Below are 22,123 nucleotides of genomic sequence, written 5' to 3' on the forward strand. Positions count from 1 at the left end.
AGTCAATAAATCCTTGATTAATATGAATATTTTAATTAAGAACGTGTCTCCACGTCCTATTCAATAAAATTGTAGTGCATGTAATCTATGAAGTAACAGCAGAGTGAGCGAGTTTTTGGATATGGTAGGATTAAACTTATTTTAGTGAGCAAAGCACCACATTTCAGCTCTCATTTTGTTAGGGTGGTTACACAAAATGTTTTATCCTTGCTTCTAGGAAATCCTCAATCTATATGCTTTCTAACAGCTTCATGTGGCTGTAAACATTTCATTTTAACGTGGCTTTAGCACTATGCATCATTAAAGTTTCACTTTCACCATGTAAAGCCAGCAAATGTGGAGAAGCTTTCACAAAAAGGAAATTGGCATTGGAACATTCAATTAATAGTGTGATCTCAGGGAAGGGAAAACATTTCTCAGAAGTAACATACATGTGAAATGTTGTTTTATCTCCCTTTATTTAACAAATACAGATGTTTTGGATATAAACTGTCCATAAATCCACATTTATGAGCAAAATGTAAACGTAGTGTTTTTCTAACAGGGTTATTAAACATAAAAAAATTATTTCAGCTTGTTAACTTAATGCACTAAAATAAACTAAAAACTGTAAAACATATTCAGTGTATAAGTAAAACTAAAACCTATATAGAATGAACTATAAAACTATGCAGACATTAAAAAATAATAGGCTAAATGACAAAAACGCAAAATTATTCAAATAGAAAAATTAAAATGGAAAATAAAAATTGAAAACTAATTTAAAATATTAACACAAACTATAATAGTACCTCAGTGATACTAAAATAAGTTCTCTAATCACAACTCTTCCATTAAGCAGATATGATATGTACTGTTTAAATGTAATGAAATGATTCATATATGATGTTTGTGACAGAACAGGAACAACATAATTTTTTCAAAACATGTCAATCTCATTGGAAGCTCTGTTAAGATCCATGTGAGACAAATCTTTTAAAAAAAGTTATATAGATTTGTCATGGAAGACTCTAAAGACTTCTGGCTGTTTTTAAAGTCAATGGTCTATTAAACACAATTAAAGCCTAATTAAAAGTATTAAAGAGCAATTAACAATAATTTTCTTTGGTGAGATACTTAATTGATAGTTAATACTTTTAACAAGTCTGTGTGGCAAAACACAAAGCACTCAACATCAATAAAACTGAGCTCACAGAGCTGTAATAATTTGTTCCCTAATTATATTCAAGCTTAAATATGAAGAAATATTTCTAAAGCAAAATAAAAAAAATAAAACTGGATTCATGCATCATTTACTGACTTTCATGTGCAACTGATTATATGCAATGTATATTCACACTAAATGGATATTTGAGTATATTATATCCATTTGGTATAGAAATTATCATGATGCCTAAAATGAAGGAAATTTGATACGAGACATACACAAATGTACAATTCTGTCACAATTATACATTTCAATACCAGTGCTTATGTTCATAAAATGTTTACATTTAAATGCAAAATTGTTGTAACCAGCACAAACAGATCTAAGATAATTAGAGCAAAGTTGGAAAAATATATATAAAAAAAATAATGAAAGATTAAAAAAAAAAAAATCATGCAATTTGGCATGAAGAACAACAATGATGGATTATGTTTTGGTTTAGGATATAACACATATATTTAGCATATAAACCAAAGCCTGTGGCTTCTGTGGCACATTCTTACTAGCACAAACGCTAGACAGGAACATGAGTGCTGGCAACAGGCATAGATATGAACACATATACACACACACATATTCTCTGACACATTTCTTCACGCATACAGTTCTCTCATGGTCTAAAATAAACACAAAGATAAACCACACTTGAAATTATCTTCAGTTCTTGCTACCTCGGACATGATGTTGTTACAATAGAAACCTGTTGTTTTATGAGACATTGTGACGTTCAGCCATAACTTACAACTCTTAACGCTCATCATCTTCTATAGTGAGTTGTCTATGCTATTCTTTTATCAGTCTTTCAACAGCAACCAAGCCTGAAACTGATCTGCAGTCCGTGCCAGCCATTATCAAGGCCGTTTACTGAGCTGGGTGCTCCTTCAGCGCAAAAGACAGTCTGTCAGGGCATTGTGGGATTGATTGGAGTAAGAGGCCCAAGAGACCTGAGCAGAGCCCCAATCCAAGTAAGCAAGGTCAAACCCCACTTGCTTGTATATATATATTCAATCCGTTCAATCTACTATTTGGATGAAAGCGTTTGGTCATGTTAAAGTTCTAACCCATTTTGCATTAGCAATTTATAATACAGTGATTTCAGCACAATTATATTAAGGCTTTGTTAGTTTTAGTGCTTTGCCCATCAACCCACTGACGCCTTGCAATGTCACGTTTAAATTTATATTGGATTGATACGGCGATATTCCCATCACAACGCTAAAGTAAAATTTTGTAGTCAAACCGGCTAATTTGAGTGAACGATGTGAAATCTGCTTAAGGCAATCTTACGCCCTCAGCGCAAATAACTGCATTTTGCACGCAAAAATTCATTGATCCTTGGTAAATGTGACCACGCCTCAAGTCGAATATCCCAGTCACTCAAAAATTGGCAGTGTGAGAGATTATTTTCACATTTACTACAATGGCAGCAGTTCATTGGCTTAAACCTGAGCTGGAAAACATGATTCAGCCACATGTAATAGATGGGCAGTTTGGTTGACTAGTTAGAGCACAAGCCGTATACACGAAGAGATAGTGATGAGGAGGGAAACAAGGTGAGAACAAGCAGCATTATAGTACAGAATAGCACCTGGTGATGTCAAAAGCCACAGAAAGCTTTGTACAAATTCACACAGTTTTTACGCTGTTATAAGAAAAAGGGTAATAAAACACATTGTAAACAGTCTGAGAACAACGGGGAGAACAACAAAACAAGAAAATCGAGGGCCTGGAATGTTGTATTATCCAATGATTGGGCCCCAAACACAGTTTTTTTATGTGTGCGTTTTTGTGCATTTGTGTCTTGGGAGAGAGTGATTGTGTGTGCATGGCGTTTGAGGTAAAATCTCTCAATAACCGTAAAATCACAAGCAACTGAGCAGACGATTTGATTGACTATTCTTACATGTTTCTAAGGCCTAGCTCCACACCAAACAAACGCATTACATTCTATGAAAATTCTGTGTATGTGTCTGTAAACAATCGAATTGTGTGCATGCCTGTGAGTGCATTTTCCACGACGGTCTTCAATTTTACAGATATGTGATTTAGATGTGTTTTGCATTTGTTTTGTCCCATCTGTGTTACAATTGACATGTAAGAGTGTATTACTAATTCTAAGGATGTTGGCATGGATCAGAGATACTGCTGGTATAAGAATTCACAGGAATTAGTATACGTGGTGAAATCATGACTTTATGAACACAAGAAAGGACAGCACACACACATTATAAATATTCAGTGTATCTGAAAATTTCTACGATACACCCATTAGATTTGGCACATCATCTTGTTTTCCCGCATGAACACTCCTTTCGATTCCTAGCAGGCTCTGAAGCTCCGATTACCATGCAGCGCACAACTTGGCAACTCGGTGAGGGATACATCTCTTCTTCACTTACTTCTATACATTTTTCTTTCTGAAGGGCAGCCACTGCCGCCATTGGTTGTGGTGTGAAAGGTCGAAGGAAGAGTGAAAAGGTACACAGAAATGGTGAGAAGCCTGCATGACTGTGAAGGCAGGAGGACCCTTTGCGACTTGAAAAACAACCACGTTTACCAGTGCAGTCCACGAACCGATCAACGACACAAGGAGACCGTCACATACATAGCCTGCACACTCTGTTCAGAGTGAGAGCCACATTAGGATAAGTGCTTGGGAACCAGTGCATCCCTAACGTTTGGTTAACGCAATATGTGTCCTCTTTTATGAAAGCTCTCACTTATCTAGCACTATCTCCTCATATTTGGGCGGAGGATCACTGTAGGGGGCTGTCGTCTCATCACTGCTGCTCTCTAAGTGGCCGGTAACTTCCTCGTAGGATGGCGGTGGGGTCGCTCCGGACAGGTGAGAAGCCACGGACAAAGATGAATCTTGTACATACAGGGAGTGATTGTTCTGAGAGTGGCTGGTGTGATGATGGGCATCTTGCGGCGTGACTGAAGCCCCGCCACTGCTGACCACCACGCTGGGCCTGTCATTGGCGTGAGAGTTCTCTGAATGCGAGGGAGGGTCGCGGTGCACCAGGATGCGTGGGAGGCTGCGGGCGTTCCGGTTAGCCAGATAGCGGTTCTGGGTGTAGGCCGGACGCCGGCGCGTGGCCTTCTGCAGTTGACAGCGCCAGATGAGGAAGAGCGCAATGATGATGAGAAGAGCCATGCCCAGTAGAGGCACCACCATGTACACAGTGTCTGGGCGCTCTGAGCGGGAATCAGCATTGCTGTTCACTGTGTAGATGCTGCGGTTTTTCCAGAACTCCATCTATGAATGAAGTGATAAATGATATAAGCCACTTGCACACATGAAACTGTTCAATTGCAGTGGCCTTCTGTGTTTTATACTTCTTGCAGTTTCCCAATAGAGCAAATGGATTTTAGATTTAGAGGATTTTTATTTCTGAAACCCAACTGCACTCTAATTTGACCTTAATAATTTTAAACCAGATAGTATACTTGTTTACCAAGGAGACCCCAGTGTCAATCAAAATGTGATGTATGAAAAAAACTAAACAAAGATAGCACTAAAGCTGTAATTTAGTAAAATTATGAAAAAAAAATAAAAAGCTAAGCTAGTCATTAGGCCATTTTATTCCAAAAAAGTGTAAAATGTGATACACATTGCTTTTTTTCCACCACAGAATGCCATTAAACACAACATCTAATTGACGATGTGATGGAAATGGAACTGAGCTAAAAATGTCCAAAAAGAAATTACAAAAATAAGTTAATTTTCTAAAAGTCTACAGGGCCAAAAGTAACACTTAATAGAAACACCCACTTATAAATTGTAGATCTGTATGTCATGTTTGCATGTAGGTAAAGCGTGTGGTCTGTGGAGTAATTGCTTTGGTTTACAAGAACTTTGTGACTGGCTCAAATTCTGTGACAGCAGATTTCTTACGTAAACGCATCCAAACCTGGCAAGTGCTTGTGCACACATATTGTACAATCTAATACGGCACTGTTTCAGCAAATTGCTGAAACTGATTTGCTGGTATTTTGACAACCTCTCTAAAAGGAACAATCTGTATGTGTAAAGCAGTAGACTTGCATTAAAGGGGTCATGGCATGAGAAATCAAATTTGCCTTGATCTGTTAGAATATAAGAGGTCTTTGTACCATTAAAACATCCTCCAAAATTCAATAGCTTAAAATGTCCTCCTCATTGTAATCAAAGCATTTATTTAATCAAGCTCCAAAAGCAGCCGTTTTGGATCCAAGGGGCAAGGTGATGTCACCTGGGCGCAGTCGTTTGCATAAACACTGCCTCCAGAGCAAGGCATTAACAAATAGTCATCTTCTTACCATAGGCCATGCCCACTGGCGTTCAGTCGCTTAACGGCATAACACTTACTCACGTTTGGGTTAAACAGCTCGTTTGTGTCTTTGTACAGATATCAGAAGGATCCCAGCTTAACAAACAAGTGGATAGTTTATTTGTATTGGCATCCCAGATCATGTCAGGGGATTGGTCGGAACATTTTGCTTTGTAAATGAGGCACAGTGTCATGGAGAGTTCACAAACAAACATTTTTTGAAAGACGAATCGGTACTATATCTGACTGCAGCTGCATCACAATCCATAAGTAAATGATTTCATAATGCTTTGTCTGAAAATTACTGTTTTATTTTGATCATGTTGTCAGAACGCACATGCAATAGCGAGGGGGCGTTGATACTGTTTCCTATGCGATGACGTTAGCCAATCATAACAGTGGCTGATTACTGAGATGCCTTAAAGGACACGCCCCTTAAAAGCAGGTTGCTTCAGAGAGAGTTTCAGAATGAGGGTTGAAAATAATTATTTTTCCACATTTTTTTTTTTTTTTTTTGTGCAAAAAAATGTATTTAATATTGTAAGTAAACATCAAGGAACATATTAAAATAATTTAAAAATCCATGTCATGACCCCTTTAATATTAAATTCCATCCGCAAACAATACGCAAACAAACACAGGAAAACAAATCAAATTTGTTTACATCTTTTGCTGATGAAGACAGGATTTACCGTTCGCTCCTTGTTTTCAAACACTTCATTGGCCTCCTCAAAGCTGCAGCTCTCCTCGGAGCACTCCCTCTCAATGTTGCCCGGCCGGAACTCCTCCAGGAAGCCATTAGCCCGTGGAAAACGTTTGAGGAGAGAGTTTGCATCCTTGCCATCTAGGAACGCTGAGAGATCGGAAGACATCTGCATGTTTTATTGGGGGCAAAGGTGTTTCTCTGTTTGTTCCTGTGAGTAGCATACATATCTTTGCCAGTTCATGCATTTGCCAGTGGATTAGGCCTGTCATATACTCAAAATGTTTTTTGTTATTCCCATCAAATTTGCAATTACTGATAGAAAAATCTTTTTTATTATTATTCTGATAATCATTTCCCATCCATTTATCACTCTGCATCTCATTAAAGTCAAAACAATAAAATAAATTAAGCATATTCACAGAAAAATGTTCACAAGACGTGGGTATTGTGACAAATGTTCAATATGGGTAATTTCATGCAGACTATAAAATCTATTTCCTAAATTAATAAGCACCAATATCAATGCTGAAATGAGTGTAGCACATCTCAAGAAGGGCCCAAGGAACCCAAAGAGCTTTGACACATCATCTATTACATCAAGGCTTTATGACATTTAACAAGGCGTGTCAAGAACTACTGCACTATTTTTAGATCAGACAGAAATATGAATGTATGACCCTATTCCAACTTCAACATTTTAAGATGAAGTTGTTAAAAACTGGTCCTTACCTGCTGCCATACTACCTCAAGAGAACTCAATCTGAAGTATTTTGACCTGTGGAGAAGAAAAGATGCATATAAAGGGTCGGAAAAAGTTTTCTTATGTGCACACTTGTTGTTATTCATCATAATTATGGCCATTTGTTTTTATCAAATGACAGACAAAACAACAAATTAACTGTGAGAATCAAATATGAACTCCAGGCCATTGGCATACCTTAAATATTCTAAAATATAACATATAAAAAAGACTGCTATCATGAAGCTGATGTCTTTACTATATAAATCTATATAATCTCTTGCCCGTCTAAGATATGCTGATGGGGGAGGAGGTTCCCATAGTAACGGAGAGGGTAGATGCGCGAGCTAAATTTATATCACTCGAGCTCACTCCTTAACTAATTAATTTAATTCGCGAGTTACTATCGCTTTATCGCACACGAAAAATACCACCCCAACGCAATTTCTCGTTTAATAATGTCTAGAAACCGCATCGAATAAATAATAACGGAGATAACAAGAGTAAGAAAAATAAGACATACAAAGCATACTTGAAATGCTAGATGCAAAATAGATTTTCTTCTAAGTGCAAGTGTTTTTAGAAAATATTGACAAAACAATGTGATGTAGTTACATTTCCTACAGTCATTCTTAAAAGCAAATAGCTTTCTTAAAAGCGAATAAAATATTAATAAGAGACACATATTCCGTTTGACTACTCAGAGGGGCTCTCAGTGTGATTGAAGATGTATATTTATAAACATAGCGAAATTTTTAGTTGCCTTCGAACAATACAAAATTATGTGTACATTTGTAACTTAGAGGGAGATGCAAAATAATAATAAAGCCTACCTTCCAGGCTGTTGCAATTGCTAGTCCATTCCATCCCTGTTTCCAGCTAGGGAGCACCCACATGAGTCACGGATGCCGTGTGATTGACGTGCGGATGGACCAATAGGAGTCACGGATTCCCCCTGATTGTCCAATGAAATTCTACCGTTGATTTCGTACACGCAAAGGCATGCTTCTTGGGGAATGGGGAAAAATAAACTGGGTAGTGTAGTCTGTCTGTGCACACGTATACACTTCTCAGACACAGTTTCTAGAAACCCTTGCATGTTTATGCCCAAACATTAATGTTTTATTCCTATCGTCATGGACGCGGAGTGCCAACAAGTGACATTTTAATTTGAGAAAGAAGATGATAGAGTCAGGGGTCTCTCTCGATGCCACGCCTTGAGTTAAAAGACAGCATTACCCACAATGCTGAACCGCTCCTTTTTAACTCTTGTGATGGAGCTGTGTGATTTTTGTAATATCAGTAAGCCACAAGGTTGCAAAACGACCTTTAAACTCACATTTATATGCAACAACCAAATTAAGCTGTACCATCATTGGTATTGTTATTTTATTTATTTATTTTTTATTAATGCACTGCTGTAATGGAGGAGTAGGCTAAGAGGTAGGCTTTCAGTCCAGGGACCATGGAGAACAGAGATATGAATCAGGGATTCCCTGCTGTATATTATAGAAATTAAGCATTGCATTGTAACCATAGCCTACTTACATGCAATATTGAAGTACCATATTAATGAGTTTACATATTTTATGATGCTCACAAGCCATTAATATTGTATTTATTTATTTACATACACCTATTTCCATTTGTTTTTCACACAAAATTAGTTTGAGGTCAAACAATAATCCATAGACACCCTGCAGTACTGCCATAGGCCCTCTAGGGGTCACAGACCCCCTGTTGAAAACCCCTGATGTAACTCCTGTTTCTCAGTTTTAAAGTCACTCTTTCCCTTGTAAAAAAATAAGTACACATAAGTCTATTAAATGCACACTTGTGTACATGAAATTGTAAAAGTATATTTAAGAAAAAAAAAGTTTTTGCAGATAATATTAAATTAATTAAATAAAAGGTCACAAATGTACTTTCATTAGTATATTTGGTAACGGTTTATATTAAGGTGTCCTTTTTACACGTTACATGTACTTACTATTATAATAACAATAAATGATGCATAATTACATGCAAGTAACCCTAAACCAAGTCCTAATCCTAACCCTGACCCAATAGTAAGTACATGTAGTTTAAATTAATATTACCCAGTACTTAAAGTTACACTGTAACAAAGACACCTTAAAGTATAACCCTATATTTCTTAACTTAAGTACACTTTTAGAAAGTGAAAATTATTTATTTACTATGTTTTAATAATCTTTTGTCATGCTTCATTTTTATGTTTTTATTTTTTTATTCTTATGTTAACTAAAAAAACTAAAGCACTTATAAAGAACTTGCAGTTAATAAATAAGAAATAATAAGAAATCCTCCAATAAGAAATTGCCTTTTCTCCTATATATATTCATAGAAGTAGCAAAGCTGTCAAGTCAGGTCTCTGCTGACCTGTGACTTTAACAGAAAGAGTCCAATCTTGAAAATCCAACATTCTTAAGGGGACATTGTCATAGCAGACAGTGTCCTTTATCAAGGCTCTTTTGTTTGAAACCTGGACAAACAGCAGAGCCCCTTCTAGTCAACAGATAGGCTCAGACAACATCAAAGGACTCAAGTGAGTTCACAAAGAGACTTATCAGAAGCACAAATCCCAAACAGACATGGTTTGTACTCATTTAAATATACATTTTATTTTAAATCAAAAGTACAAAAGTAAAAAAATATGCCATAAATACATATATATATACATAAAATGTACATAAATCCTATTATTAAATTAGGGATGGGTAATAGAATACAAATAGATTTTTATATAAAAGAAGGTAAGAACCCTGAGATCGCTCTGAAACATTTCCCAATGTGGGATTGCATTTTCACTGTTTTTAACAGGAATTACTTTTAAGCAAGACATATCTGAATCTGCATTCATGTATTTGATGTTTCCTGCATAAAACAATCAGTAAAATCAGTCTACTTGTGCTCTAGATGCTCATCAGAAACACCATGTCCATGTACTGAATTATTGATGGCACGACTTCTCTAATAGAGCGCGATGTGGCATTATCCAGTGTTGATGTTAAATTTATGATCTTTTCCTCAGCGTAAAGTCACTGTTGCAAAAACAGGTGAGGATGAACATTCAGTTGTAACTGGTGAAGTGACTGTTAAGTTTAAGACACTCCTCAGCGTCGCTGTCATCATCTTCATCACAGCTGTCCTCCTCTTCCTCACTGTCTGACTCATCGTAGAAGTTTATGGTGGCCTGCGCCGGGAAATTTCTGAGCAGGGCCTCACCATCGCTGAAGAGGTAGTCGTAGGATTTCGATCTGGGCCAATACAGTCTAAAGTATGAAGAAATAAATGGGTAAATACAAACTACGCAAACAGAGTATGGAAATGCATTTTTTTAGCATGGTAAAATAAGCCTTATTTGGAACGGATTAGGGTTTTAGAGACAAAATAAAAGCATGTTATAAAACAAAACCATTGCTCAAGAAAAATGAAATGCTCACTGACCTGACAGGGTGCTGGAAAGACTGCATTTTGCCATCTGTTGTAGTGTTACTGGGCACTTCTGGCCTGGAGTAAGGCTGGAAAGAGTGAGAAAAGATGTGTAAGACCACATGTACGAAACACAACTGAAACAATGCTTCCTGTCCAGTGTTTATGAGGTGATATCACTGCCAGCTTTGTGGGTGTAAAACACCCTGGGCAGGATGCAAAAGCTGTGACATGGAGCGTGTCAGGCTAAAGTGTTTGTGGGAAACTGGCTCCAACTCCCTTTCCCAAACCTAGAGGTGTCTGCTTAAATCTTGGCAAGTGATCGCTTGCTCTCTGGGAGCTGTTTTCCCCTACACCTCGTCTCTGGGCACAGACTCAGTGTTCACACTCAGACAGTGGTGCCATATGGCTAAGTGTCTCAGCGCTAGAGCTGCTCAGTTTGCCTTTGCGTCACTAAATGGCTTGGTGTCAATGAAACACCTCCACAGTCACACAATCTGCTGCCTAATGCTCACCACATGCCTGTCTGTCACCCTAAAGCTACCTGCTACTCTAAAAAACAACAACAACAACAAAAACTGTATGCCATACAACAAATTGAAATTTTCTGCGCTGTTAGGTTGAATTAACCCGCAGCCTAATAAATAGCACTAGGTACAGGAATTTATAACGGTACCATGTGTTTTCTGAGTTTAATAACATTCCTATAGCCAACAGATGGAAATTCTATTGAAATATCAGAACTGCAGGGTGGAAAAAAAACTTACACAAGCCAACTTGGTTCTCCGGCATTCAGTTTGTGCATCCTTTCTTGTCATGAGCCACGGTCTCCACAGGGAAGCTGGGCTGTGGATCGAATGACAGGAATATTTTAGATGTGCATCTAACAGGTAACCTCTAAATAAAGAATAGAATAGAATAGAATAGAATAGAATAGAATAGAATAGAATAGAATAGAATGCTCACCTGCTAGACTGCTGGGTGTTCATTGTATTGGAAAGAGGAGTAGCAACGCACACAGAATTCATTTCTCTCTCTCTTTTTTTTTTTTTTTGCTGGGAGATATTCCCAAATAGTCCTATTTTGGAAGATCGCCGAGCGATGGACGCCTTGGATGAGTCGTTATCCTCCGGAGGGAAGCGAATGAATGAAGGAGAGTCGCTGTCGGGGTTTTTATGAAGCTGGAGCTGCAGGGGCGGGTCTGGAGGATGATGCCGTCGCCAAATGATCTGAGGTTGTTTTAAGAGGGGGTTTGGTGCTGTTTGCCAAATGATGGAGATAGAGACTGCTATGGACATTTTGGTGTGAAGACTTCTCCAGTTGTATAAACAGTGCGCCCCAGCGTGAGGGTGAGAAATCTGGTACCGTGAGGTTTTTGCAACAACACGGAGGGGCAAACTTACACACCATCTGCGAGAAAGACGACGGGGGGCGACACAGGAGTGGAGCCATATATAATATAGGCTAGTTAGTTATTTATAAGGTTTCGAAGCTACATTAATTAGGACTACGCAGGCGTGATCAAATCATAGGCTACATAAAACCCAAAACGTGTGCCCTATTCTTACTTATCTATAGGGGAAATAGGCCTACAATGTTATTATTAATTCTCAGGCCTATTTATTATTATTATTGTTTATTTATTTTTATTTATTTTTTTTAGATTTTAAGTTCTGTCCCCTGGGTTCTTGTTCAAATTATGAACTTATGTAAATAAAATGAATCAATAAAAACACTACTGACGTCATCTTATTGAATTGTAATACTTTTACCCGTTTATTTACCCGTTTTTTATTTTGTACAGCAACCGACTGTGCAAAACTGAACGTATGTAGAAATGTATTCTCTAAATTCTAACCTCTTTTTTTATTAGGCTATAGTAGTTAATAAACACCATAGTAGCATGAGATACCTGTAAACTGTCTTATTTAAAGGCATAACTACCCAACACAGACCTATTGGTTATTTTATTTTTTTTAGCTTAAGATTGTAACGTCACTCGCGTTGCCTAATTAGCCTAAATGTTTAAAAAAAAAAATTATCTTAAAATAACCTTTAAAAAAAGGAATTTTCTTTGAATGACGTAGGCCTATAACCTAACCCTACTTTTATTTTGATTTTCTAATGGATCCGTCTCTTCTGTCTGTGGCTCCTTTAGTTATTGCCTTCAAAAACTGATCTTAAAACAGCTGTAAACGTAAAGACTTGCAGGAGTCACCAGAAGCTTAAGAACTAAAGCCGATCCGCGGTCAGTTCGAGGGCGTCTCGCGCTGTTTGTCTAAAAGCACGCGCTCACGCTTCAGCTCATTAAGAAGGGTGCAAAATATCTCACTAAGCGAATTTAATGAGGTCCTAATAGGGGCTTGATGGACTTCGACGCTCCATTTGGAGGAGCAAATTTGCTAGACTGCGTTACTCCGACCTCCTATAGCGCCAGCAAACTGACCCGAGTCAGGCAAAAGGCACAAATGTTCAACTCAAGATAACGGCGAGCAATTGCTTAAACATAGAGTTGAGATAACAGATAATGCAATGAATCAATTAACGGTTGTGTTGTCGTTCACTTTAATCTAATTAGAAAACGATGTGACAGACAAACATAGTCTTACAGATAGATGGGAAAAAGTTAATTTCCTCAAAGACATGAGATAGGCCTATGTAAAATAAACGAGTCTATTCTATAGGCCACAGATTAGACTAATGAAAGTCATTTAAGGGATCAAAGCATAGATAGATAGATAGATAGATAGATAGATAGATAGATAGATAGATAGATAGATAGATAGATAGATAGATAGATCCTCTAAAGCACAGAGCAGCAGACAGTGAGGGTGGTATGTTGTTTATTCTGTTCATTTGGGAGTGTTCTGGCTTATGGGGGTCTGTCTAGTCCCAGTCTGTTGTAACATTTGCTGATCTCAGAGTCTTGGAAACCCCCTGCCACTAACGGCTCTTAAAAATCTTCTCCCCCATGGTCAGGAATGTCAGTAATCACCAGCCCACTGCTCCCCAAACCTGACCAATGTGTTTTTTTTAAGCAAGTCAACACGAATCTTTAATTTAAAATAACAAAAAATTGATTAGTTACAGCACGCATTATATATCAGTTCTCCCCAAGAATTCAACAAAAGTGAAGATCTGTGATTTGTTGTTTTGTCTTGTTCTTGTGATGTCAAATACATTTCCTTTGTCTTTCTTTTTTATGAAAGATATACTATGTGACAAATGCATGACACTAAAGTTTATTTTAAAGTTTGCATCTAGCTCGCTAACAAACTGGGTTAAAAAATATTTCTTTTAATGTTCTGATTGTTTGATTGGTCTGACGAAGTTATATGTTTTAAAAATATTTTAATAAGGCAGTGACCGGCACATAGCCTTTCCCTCAAGCCAAGATTGACTTAATCATTTAGATCACAGCACTGGTAAATTCCAAAATACACGTAATGGATTATTTCAGAGGAAATTTCATGGTTTATTTAAATGTTAACTGATTTCTCACATCTCAGATTTACTAAAAAACACACTGCTGTTGCAATGCCTCCTTTTGAAATATTTCACTTGCCTTTTAAATTCACTTGTGAAACTGGTGAAACTTAATTTAAACTGCATGAGGAAATAACTGGAAAATATTTTTGTATGCATATGTCTACCTTTTACATTTTTTGCCGTTTGTATTCTGACGTAAAAGTAAAACATAAATGAAAAACACATTACTTTTATGTAAAAAAAATATATAAATCAAAGAATGTCTTCTTTTGAAATATTTAACTTGCTTTTTTATATTTAGTTACTTGACTGATGCAGTATTACTTCAGTGTTCACAACATTGTCAGTTTCAAACAAACCTTAAACTATTGCATTAAATACAGTGCTTAAGCCATCGGTGTCGATTGCTCTTTTTAAAGCTACAGACCCTCATCAGCCCTCTAAAGGGCCAACATTCCTCATTGTAAACCAGTCAAGAGCCAATAGCATTATTATTAGCTACAGAAGATTCTTTAGATGCATTGTCAATTAAAACCTAATTAAAACTAAATTTTTAGTGCAAGTTTAAGCATTTTAGATTAGTTAAGTTACCTATAAGTTAAATAGCCCTATTGACTCACGACCCTGACAAATGAACTAGAGCTGTTTCCTTACCTACTGATGCATGTCTCCTGTCATCTGACTAGTGAAGTGAAAAAGTGCAATTTAGAATGCTTAACAAATGTTACTAACATCCTGTGAATAAAATTAGGTAAATGACCTTTTCATTCTTAAACAAATTTGAATGGGTCTCTTTAATTGAATCAACATAAATACAAAAATATATCTAATCAAATAAATGTACACTAATTCAGAAAACTCACAGTAAAACATTTTTAAAATTATGCTATTAAATATCTCATGGTACAGCTGACCTGTTCTCAGGGTCAGAGTGTCCAGCGATGTTCGTTCCAGTGACCCAGTCATTCTCACGTCTACACAAGCGTCACACCTCTGCTCTCATCTGAGACTGACACCAGCACTCACACCTCATGAGCACACTTCTCTCACCCTCTCTTCTGCTCCGTCCATGTTCCAGGACCAGCATCAGTGTTCCCACATCAGCACCAACATTTTCACTTCTCAACTCTGAACCTCACTACTCCACATTCATCATTCAGTTAACAGAAGGATGACAGAGCCCTGAAGCTGAATGAAAGCCAATGTGGTGAATGAAGTTAATGTAATTAGAAAAACCTCCAATAGGGGGCAGTCCGTCTTCTCAAATTAAAGACTTGAAATCCTTTGTGTTTTTAGCATTGAGGCTCGAAAAAGGAATGGTTCACTCAAAAATCTGGTCAGATATTCTTATATTATTCAAAAATCAGATATTCTTACATGGTGCCATCAATGCCATCAAAGATCATGCAAGTTATATGGATTACATTTATGGTAGTCTTATAATACTTTTTTTTTCATTCTTTTTGGAATGGTTACAATATATGTTCATTGTATGAGAAAGAGCAGCAAGAACATTCTTCAGAACATTTACTTTTGTGTTCCACAGAAAGAACAAAATTATGGGGATAATTATGGTGAATGATGAATGAATGTTAATTTTTTAAAATTTCTTCTTTTGCGTGCAAAAATTCAAATTAAAAATCTCAGAGAAATTGCATATTTGATTCAAAACCTGGATGACAATATTAGATTATCATAGACTTTAGTCAGGGCAGATGCCATATTGAACTCAATGCGGATGAAAACAGGCTGGGAGGGATAGACTACAGTCTTCCCAATAGTATATTGTGTATAAAGTTAGATCGCATCATTTTCAAAACTCACAACTTTCAAAACTGTTTCATGGAGTTTTTGTCTACTGAAAGTTTCTTTGGGAAGATGTTTTCTCAGATAAACAATTGATCCATTAAATACACTGTACTCTTATCACTCTCAGCCTCATTTTCACTCCTGTCAAAACGTAAACAGCCCTGACAAAGGTCAATTACATTATTATCATGACAGGTAGCCATTGAAAAAATTAAATGTTTATGATCATCCATCATAAGGCTGACCTCTGCTCAGGGTCAGAGTGTCCAGCGATTTTCATTCCAGTGACCCAGTCATTCTCACATCTACACAAGCATCACACCTCTGCTCTCATCTGAGGCGGTGTGTGGGTGACACCCCATGAGCACACTTCTCTCACCCTCTCTGCTGCTCAGCTCTCTCCACTGACACCCAGTTACATGTACCAGAACCTGCACCACTGTTCCCACATCCGCACCTACACACAAATAAACACTGACCCTGCTTTAACCCAGAGCAGTTTAGAAGCATGGCAGACTGTCTCAAACTGAATTTATTGTATAGAATAAATATAAAGAATTATAATATAATTGGGGACCAGTTCTCACTATAAACTCCTAATTTGCTGCTTATTAATAGTTGTTAAGTTTAGGTATTAAGAGGGATGTAAAATATGGTCATGCATTAATATGTGCTTTATAAATACTAATAAACAGTCAATATGCTAGTAAATATGCATGCTAATAGTTAAGAGAACTGGTCCCTAAACTAAAGTGTTACCATATAATGATTGTTTTATAGTTAAACAATTTCAGAGAAAATAGTGTTATGGTAACGTATTAGCATAATTGTTTTTTCAGTTTGACCCAAGTTATCACTATTTCTCAAAATTTATAGATATAGATATATGCACATACAGTGCCCTCCAAAAATATTGGAACAGTAAAGACAAAATTGCTCTGTTGGCTGTGGAGTCAAGACATTTACAAATATGATTAAAAGATGTATATGAGACAAAACTACAGAATGTCAAATTTTATTATTGGGTGATTCAACACAGATGTTTTACCAGCTAAGAAGTTCAGCACTTTTAGAGTTTCATCCCTCTATCTGATGTGAGCATAAGTATTGGAACAGTTGCCTCACAGGTCTTTCTAAGTGATCAGCTGTGTCCTGTTGCATTCATTCTTCAGATATTAAAAGCAGGGAATGTGTCGTATCAGTTATATCCATTACTTCTGTATTCTGAATCTTGCATTCGATGATGACACACACAAACCAGGATGAAGACGAGGGAGCTGACTTTGAGAGAAAAGCAAGCAATTTGGATGCTTAAAGAAAAGAGGAAGTCAGTTAGAGCTCAAGCAAAAACAAAGGGCATGAAGAAATCAAGAGTTTGGAAACTACCAGCGACACCAGCAACCAACAACAACCTGATCGGCTGAGAAAACAACAGTAGTTGATGACAGACAAATCATAAAAGCTGTGAAAATTAATCCTAAAAGACGTGTCTGTAAAATCACCAACAACTTCCAGAAAGCTGGGGTGATGCTCTGACAATCTACTGTCCTCAGGAGACTTTGACACAGAATTACAGATGCTACACAGCAAGATGCAAACCTCTGACCAGCAACAAAAATAGAAAGGCAAGATTAGAGTTTGCAAAAAAGCACAAAGGTGAGCCAGAAGAGTTTTGGAACTGTGTTTATGGACCAATGAGACAAAGATGAACCTGCAAAAAAGGGAACTGCAATGATCCCAAGCATACAGCCTCATCTGTAAAGCATGGTGGAGGTGGTGTCATGGCATGGGCATGCATTGCTATCTCTGGAACAGGCCCTCTCAACTTTACTGATGATTTAATGTATGATGACAGTAGCAGAATGAATTTGGAAGGGTACAAAACCATCTTGCCTACCGTTATTCAAGAAAATGCCACCAGATTCATTGGGAAGTGCTTCATATTGCATCAGGACAATGACCCAAAACACCCTGCCAGTTCAGTCAAGGAATTTATAAGGGCAAAGAAATGGAAAGTCTTAGATTGCCCAAGTCAATCTCCAGATTTAAATCCGATTGAACATGAATTTCACCAGCTGAAGAGGAGAGTAAAGGCAGAAGCTCCCCAAAACAAGCAACAATTGGAATTGGCTGCATTAAAGGCTGGGAAAAGTATTTCAAAGGATGAGACCAAGAGTCTGGTGATGTCTATGGGTCACAGACTCACTGCTGTGATTGTGTGCAAGGGATCTGCAACTAAATAATAGCTTTTAAAATTTTATATCTGCCTTATGTTCAACTGTCTCTATACTTATGCTCACATCAATGAGTGGGATGAACTCTGAAAGTGCTGTTCTTTTTATTTGGTAAAACATATGTGTTGAAACGGCTAATAATAAAATGTGACATTCTGTAGTTTTGTCTCATATTCATCTTTTAATGATATTTGCAAATGTCTTAACTCCACAGCCAACAGAGCAATTTTGTCTTTACTGTTCCAATACTTATGGAGGGCACTGTATACAGTAGGCCCATAGAGAGAACGTCAGAATGATAGATAGATATAGATAGATAGATATAGATAGATTTTTTTATTTTAATGGAAAAAGGTTCTTTAGAAAAAATGTTCTTCACACAAGGAAAAAAATGGGTCTTTTAAGAACTCCTATGAAAGGTTCTTTGGGAGCAAAAAAGCTTCTTATATGGCATCCCTGAGAAAGCCTTCTTTTGGAACTTTTATTTTTGAGTGTTTTTTATTTTTTTTTAGAATTTGAGGTATTTCATATTGCTTGGCGGGAAAATACACTCTCCTACAGGAAAGCCTTAAAAACTACTAGATCTGCTTACTTTACGTCTATTTTAGAAGAAAACAAACACAACCCCAAGTATTTATTCAATACAGTGGCTAAATTAACAAAACATATAACATCAGCAGGTGCAGACATTACCCAGCAGCACAGTAGTAATGACTTTATGAACTACTTTTCTTCCGAGATCGAAACTATTAGAGATAAAATTGTGACCTAGCAGCTGTCAGCCACAGTATCGCATCAGATAGTGCACTATAGATGCCCTGAGGAACAATTCCACTCATTCTCTTCTATTGGAAATTAAGAATTGTATAAACTTGTTAAATCATCTAAACCAACAACCTGTATGTTAGACCCTGTTCCATCTAAGCTCCTAAAAGAGGTGCTTCCAGAAGTAATAGATCCTCTTCTGAATATTATTAACTCATCATTGTCATTAGGATATGTCCCAAAAACCTTCAAACTGGCTGTGATCTCATTAAAAAAAACACAAAAGAATGACCCGAAAGAATTAATTAATTACAGATCGATCTTGAATCTCCCGTTTCTGTCAAAGATATTAGAAAAGGTAGTATCATCAAAACTATGTTCCTTCTTAGAGAAAAATGCTATATGTGAGGATTTCCAGTCTGGTTTTAGACCATCATAGTACTGAGACTGCTCTCATTAGAGTCACAAACGACCTGCTTTTATCATCTGATCGTGGTTGTATCTCTCTATTAGTGCTACTGGATCTTAGCGCCGCGTTCGACACTATCGACCACAACATTCTTTTAAATAGACTAGAAAATTATGTTGGCATTAGAGGAAGTGAACTGGCATTGTTCAAATCGTACTTATCTGACCACCATCAATTCGTGGCAGGAAATGAAGAAATATCATACCAATCACAAGTGCCATATGGAGTACCTCAAGGATCAGCACTAGGCCGCTTACTTTTTACATGTTACCCTTGGGAGATATCATTAGGAAACATGGTGTTAGCTTTCACTGTTTTGCTGATGATACCCAGCTCTATATTTCTTCTTGACCTGATGAAACTTACCAATTTGCAAAACTAACGGAATGTATAGTTGATATCAAAAAACTGGATGTCTAGCAATTTCTTACTGCAAAATTCTGAAAAAATAGAGGTGTTAATTATTGGATTTGCATGTAATAACCTAGATCACTGTCTAATACTTGATGGCTGCTCTGGAAATTCTTCGTCGTCAGTTAGGAACCTAGGCGTACTTTTTGATAGCAATCTGTCCTTAGAAAAACATGTTTCTAGCATTTGTAAAACTGCATTTTTCCATCTTAAAAATATATCTAAATTACGACCTATGCTCTCAATGTCAAATGCAGAAACATTAATTCTTGCCTTTATGACCTCGAGGCTATATTATTGTAATGCTTTATTGGGTGGTTGCTCTGCACGTTTAATAAACAAACTCCAGCTGGTTCAAAATGCAGCAGCTAGAGTTCTTACTAGAACCAGGAAGTATGACCACATTAGCCTGGTTCTGTCAACACTGCACTGGCTCCCTATTAAGCATCGTATAGATTTTAAGGTTTGGCACCTCATTATTTGAGTGAGCTTTTATCACAGAATAGTCCTTCATGTCCGCTGCGATCTCAAAACTCCACCCATTTGATAATACCTAGAATATCAAAATCAACTGCGCGCGGGAGATCGTTTTGCTATTTAGCGCCCAAACTCTGGAACAATCTACCTAACACTGTTCGGGAAGCAGACACACTGTCTGTTTAAATCTAAATTAAAGACCCATCTCTTTAACCTGGCTTACACATAATACACTATCGCATTTCTATCATTCAAATCCATTAAAGGATTGTTAGGCTGCATTAATTAGGTCAACCAGAACTGGGAACACTTCCCAAAACACCCAATGTACTTGTTACATCGTAAGAAGAATGGCATCTACGCTAATATTAGTCTGTTTCTTTCTTATTCCGAGGTCACTGCAGCCACCCGGATCCAGTCCGTATCCAGATTAGCATCCAGTCCGTATCCACATCAGATGGTGGATCAGCACCTAGAGAAGACCTTTACAGCCCTGAATGTCAGCGGAGACCAAGACAACTAGATGAGCCCCAGAGACTGATCCCCAGTGAAGACCCTGTCTCCTAGACTGCCATCGGGACAAGACCACAGGAACCAGATGAGTCCTTTGCACAATCGGACTCTTCTGCAGCCTAGATTTAAACTGCTGATTTTGTCTGGCCAGAGGAGAATGACACTATTTCTACGCACTATTTCCCCGTCTAAATACTGTAAAGCTGATGTATAGCCACCCAGCTTTATATCAAGCTGATGTAAAGCTGCTTTGACATAATTTGCATTGTTAAAAGCGCTATACTATATTATTAATAAATTGCTCACCAGCTGAATCGCTGAAATGCATTGTAAAAATGGTAATAGATTTGAATCAATTGATGCTCCTGCCTTTGCTAGGAAATTACTAGTAACAGAGAAAGATAATTTTTTTAGCCTTATTTTTTTGCAATTTTAAATATATATTTAAATATTTAGCATAAATGTAGAAAATACATTAATCAAAATACAATGTTTTTTAAAATACATTTAGAATTTTGGTAAATGAAGTATGAAACTATGTTTTCTATTTCAAAAAATATATTTCATTGAGAGTCAGTGTTTGCAACATATATTTGAAATGTATTTTGGCCACAAAAAAAAAGAAAAACATTTCTGCCATATATATGGTGTAGAGCAAGGTAGACTTATTGATCTTTGTAGCTTAAGTGTGATATCACGATTGCATTAATATTTATGATTTCCATCACTGTTTAAACCGTTAACAAACATTGCTTTAAGCAACGACCATCTAGTGACCCTGTTCACTTATGTGTTTTACACACCTCTCATCTTATCTAAGGAGGTGTTGAGGTGACACTTTAGCCTTCACACTACAGCTCATGGCCATTCTGCTCACTTTCTGCTCTGACACACATGCCCAGGTCAAGACACGGAGCCAGGGCGGCCATTCCCACATCAGCACCTACATACTCTTGACCTGGACGCTGACCTCAGATCTACACATTCCAGCACCCAACAGTTTTTCTGTTACACAAAGCCATGAAAGTTTTTGTGAGGTCAAAGAGAAAGTTTAGATAAAGTACACAATCAACCGAGTTTTCAGGATTAGGTTGTGTTCTTGAGTAATAGGGTGCTAAGCCCTGGTAAATGCCTAGATAAGGAAAAATAAATGCTGATTAATTAGTGTTTAGCAATTGAACGCAATTACATTTATGCATTTAGCGGACACTTTTATCCAAAGCGACTTACATTTTGCATTCACGTTACAGTTTTTTTCATATTTTTATCAGCTCTTGCTTTCCCTGGGAATCGAACCCATGACCTTTGGCGTTGCTAGCGCCATGCTCTACTATTTGAATCTATTCTATTCAATTAATTTGTAATACAGGGGCAAACTGTGGTTCTCAAATGGAAGGTTACAGGTCTGTTCTAAGGGGAAACATTTGCTAGAATTTTTTTTTAAATACATTTAAAATATATATAGGTGCAATATATTGTGAGTTTAATTAATATTATAAATTAATATTTTTATTCAGAAAAACATTGATCAAAACTGA

The 22,123-nt window shown here is 37.1% G+C and overlaps 2 protein-coding genes across 3 annotated transcripts; both read right to left on the reverse strand.

Moving 5' to 3' along the window:
• Window positions 1–448: 448 nt before the first annotated feature.
• On the reverse strand, window positions 449–7,875 carry LOC306856259 (transmembrane gamma-carboxyglutamic acid protein 3-like). Of its 2 annotated transcripts, none has more exons than XM_079395418.1 (4): window positions 7,799–7,875; window positions 6,956–7,001; window positions 6,213–6,373; window positions 449–4,466 (listed from the first exon to the last, which is right to left on the reverse strand). In XM_079395418.1, the coding sequence occupies exons 2-4, from the start codon at window positions 6,963–6,965 to the stop codon at window positions 3,924–3,926; spliced, it is 714 nt and encodes a 237-aa protein (XP_079251544.1). In that variant the 5' UTR covers window positions 6,966–7,001; window positions 7,799–7,875; the 3' UTR covers window positions 449–3,923. The 2 variants fall into 2 exon arrangements, with proteins under 2 accessions (XP_079251544.1, XP_079251543.1); XM_079395417.1 differs by having other exon boundaries at window positions 6,213–6,392; window positions 7,799–7,866.
• A 2,181-nt stretch (window positions 7,876–10,056) lies between these two features.
• On the reverse strand, window positions 10,057–11,446 carry LOC306856263 (protein ripply1-like; the record flags this gene model as incomplete). Its single annotated transcript, XM_079395422.1, has 4 exons — window positions 10,057–10,258; window positions 10,434–10,507; window positions 11,186–11,264; window positions 11,385–11,446. The coding sequence occupies 4 exons, from the start codon at window positions 11,444–11,446 to the stop codon at window positions 10,057–10,059; spliced, it is 417 nt and encodes a 138-aa protein (XP_079251548.1).
• Between the last annotated feature and the right edge of the window lie 10,677 nt (window positions 11,447–22,123).

The sequence above is a fragment of the Barbus barbus genome, assembly GCF_936440315.1.
Source record: "Barbus barbus genome assembly, chromosome: 36".
Lineage (NCBI taxonomy): Eukaryota > Metazoa > Chordata > Actinopteri > Cypriniformes > Cyprinidae > Barbus > Barbus barbus.

Coding starts and splice junctions, on each gene's coding strand:
- LOC306856259 (XM_079395417.1), bottom strand. CDS start 6,392: ATGTCTTCCGATCTCTCAGCGTTCCTAGATGGCAAGGATGCAAACTCT. Junction 4,467..6,212: donor TTGAAAACAAGGAGCGAACG/GTAAATCCTGTC, acceptor CTTCATTCATAG/ATGGAGTTCTGGAAAAACCG.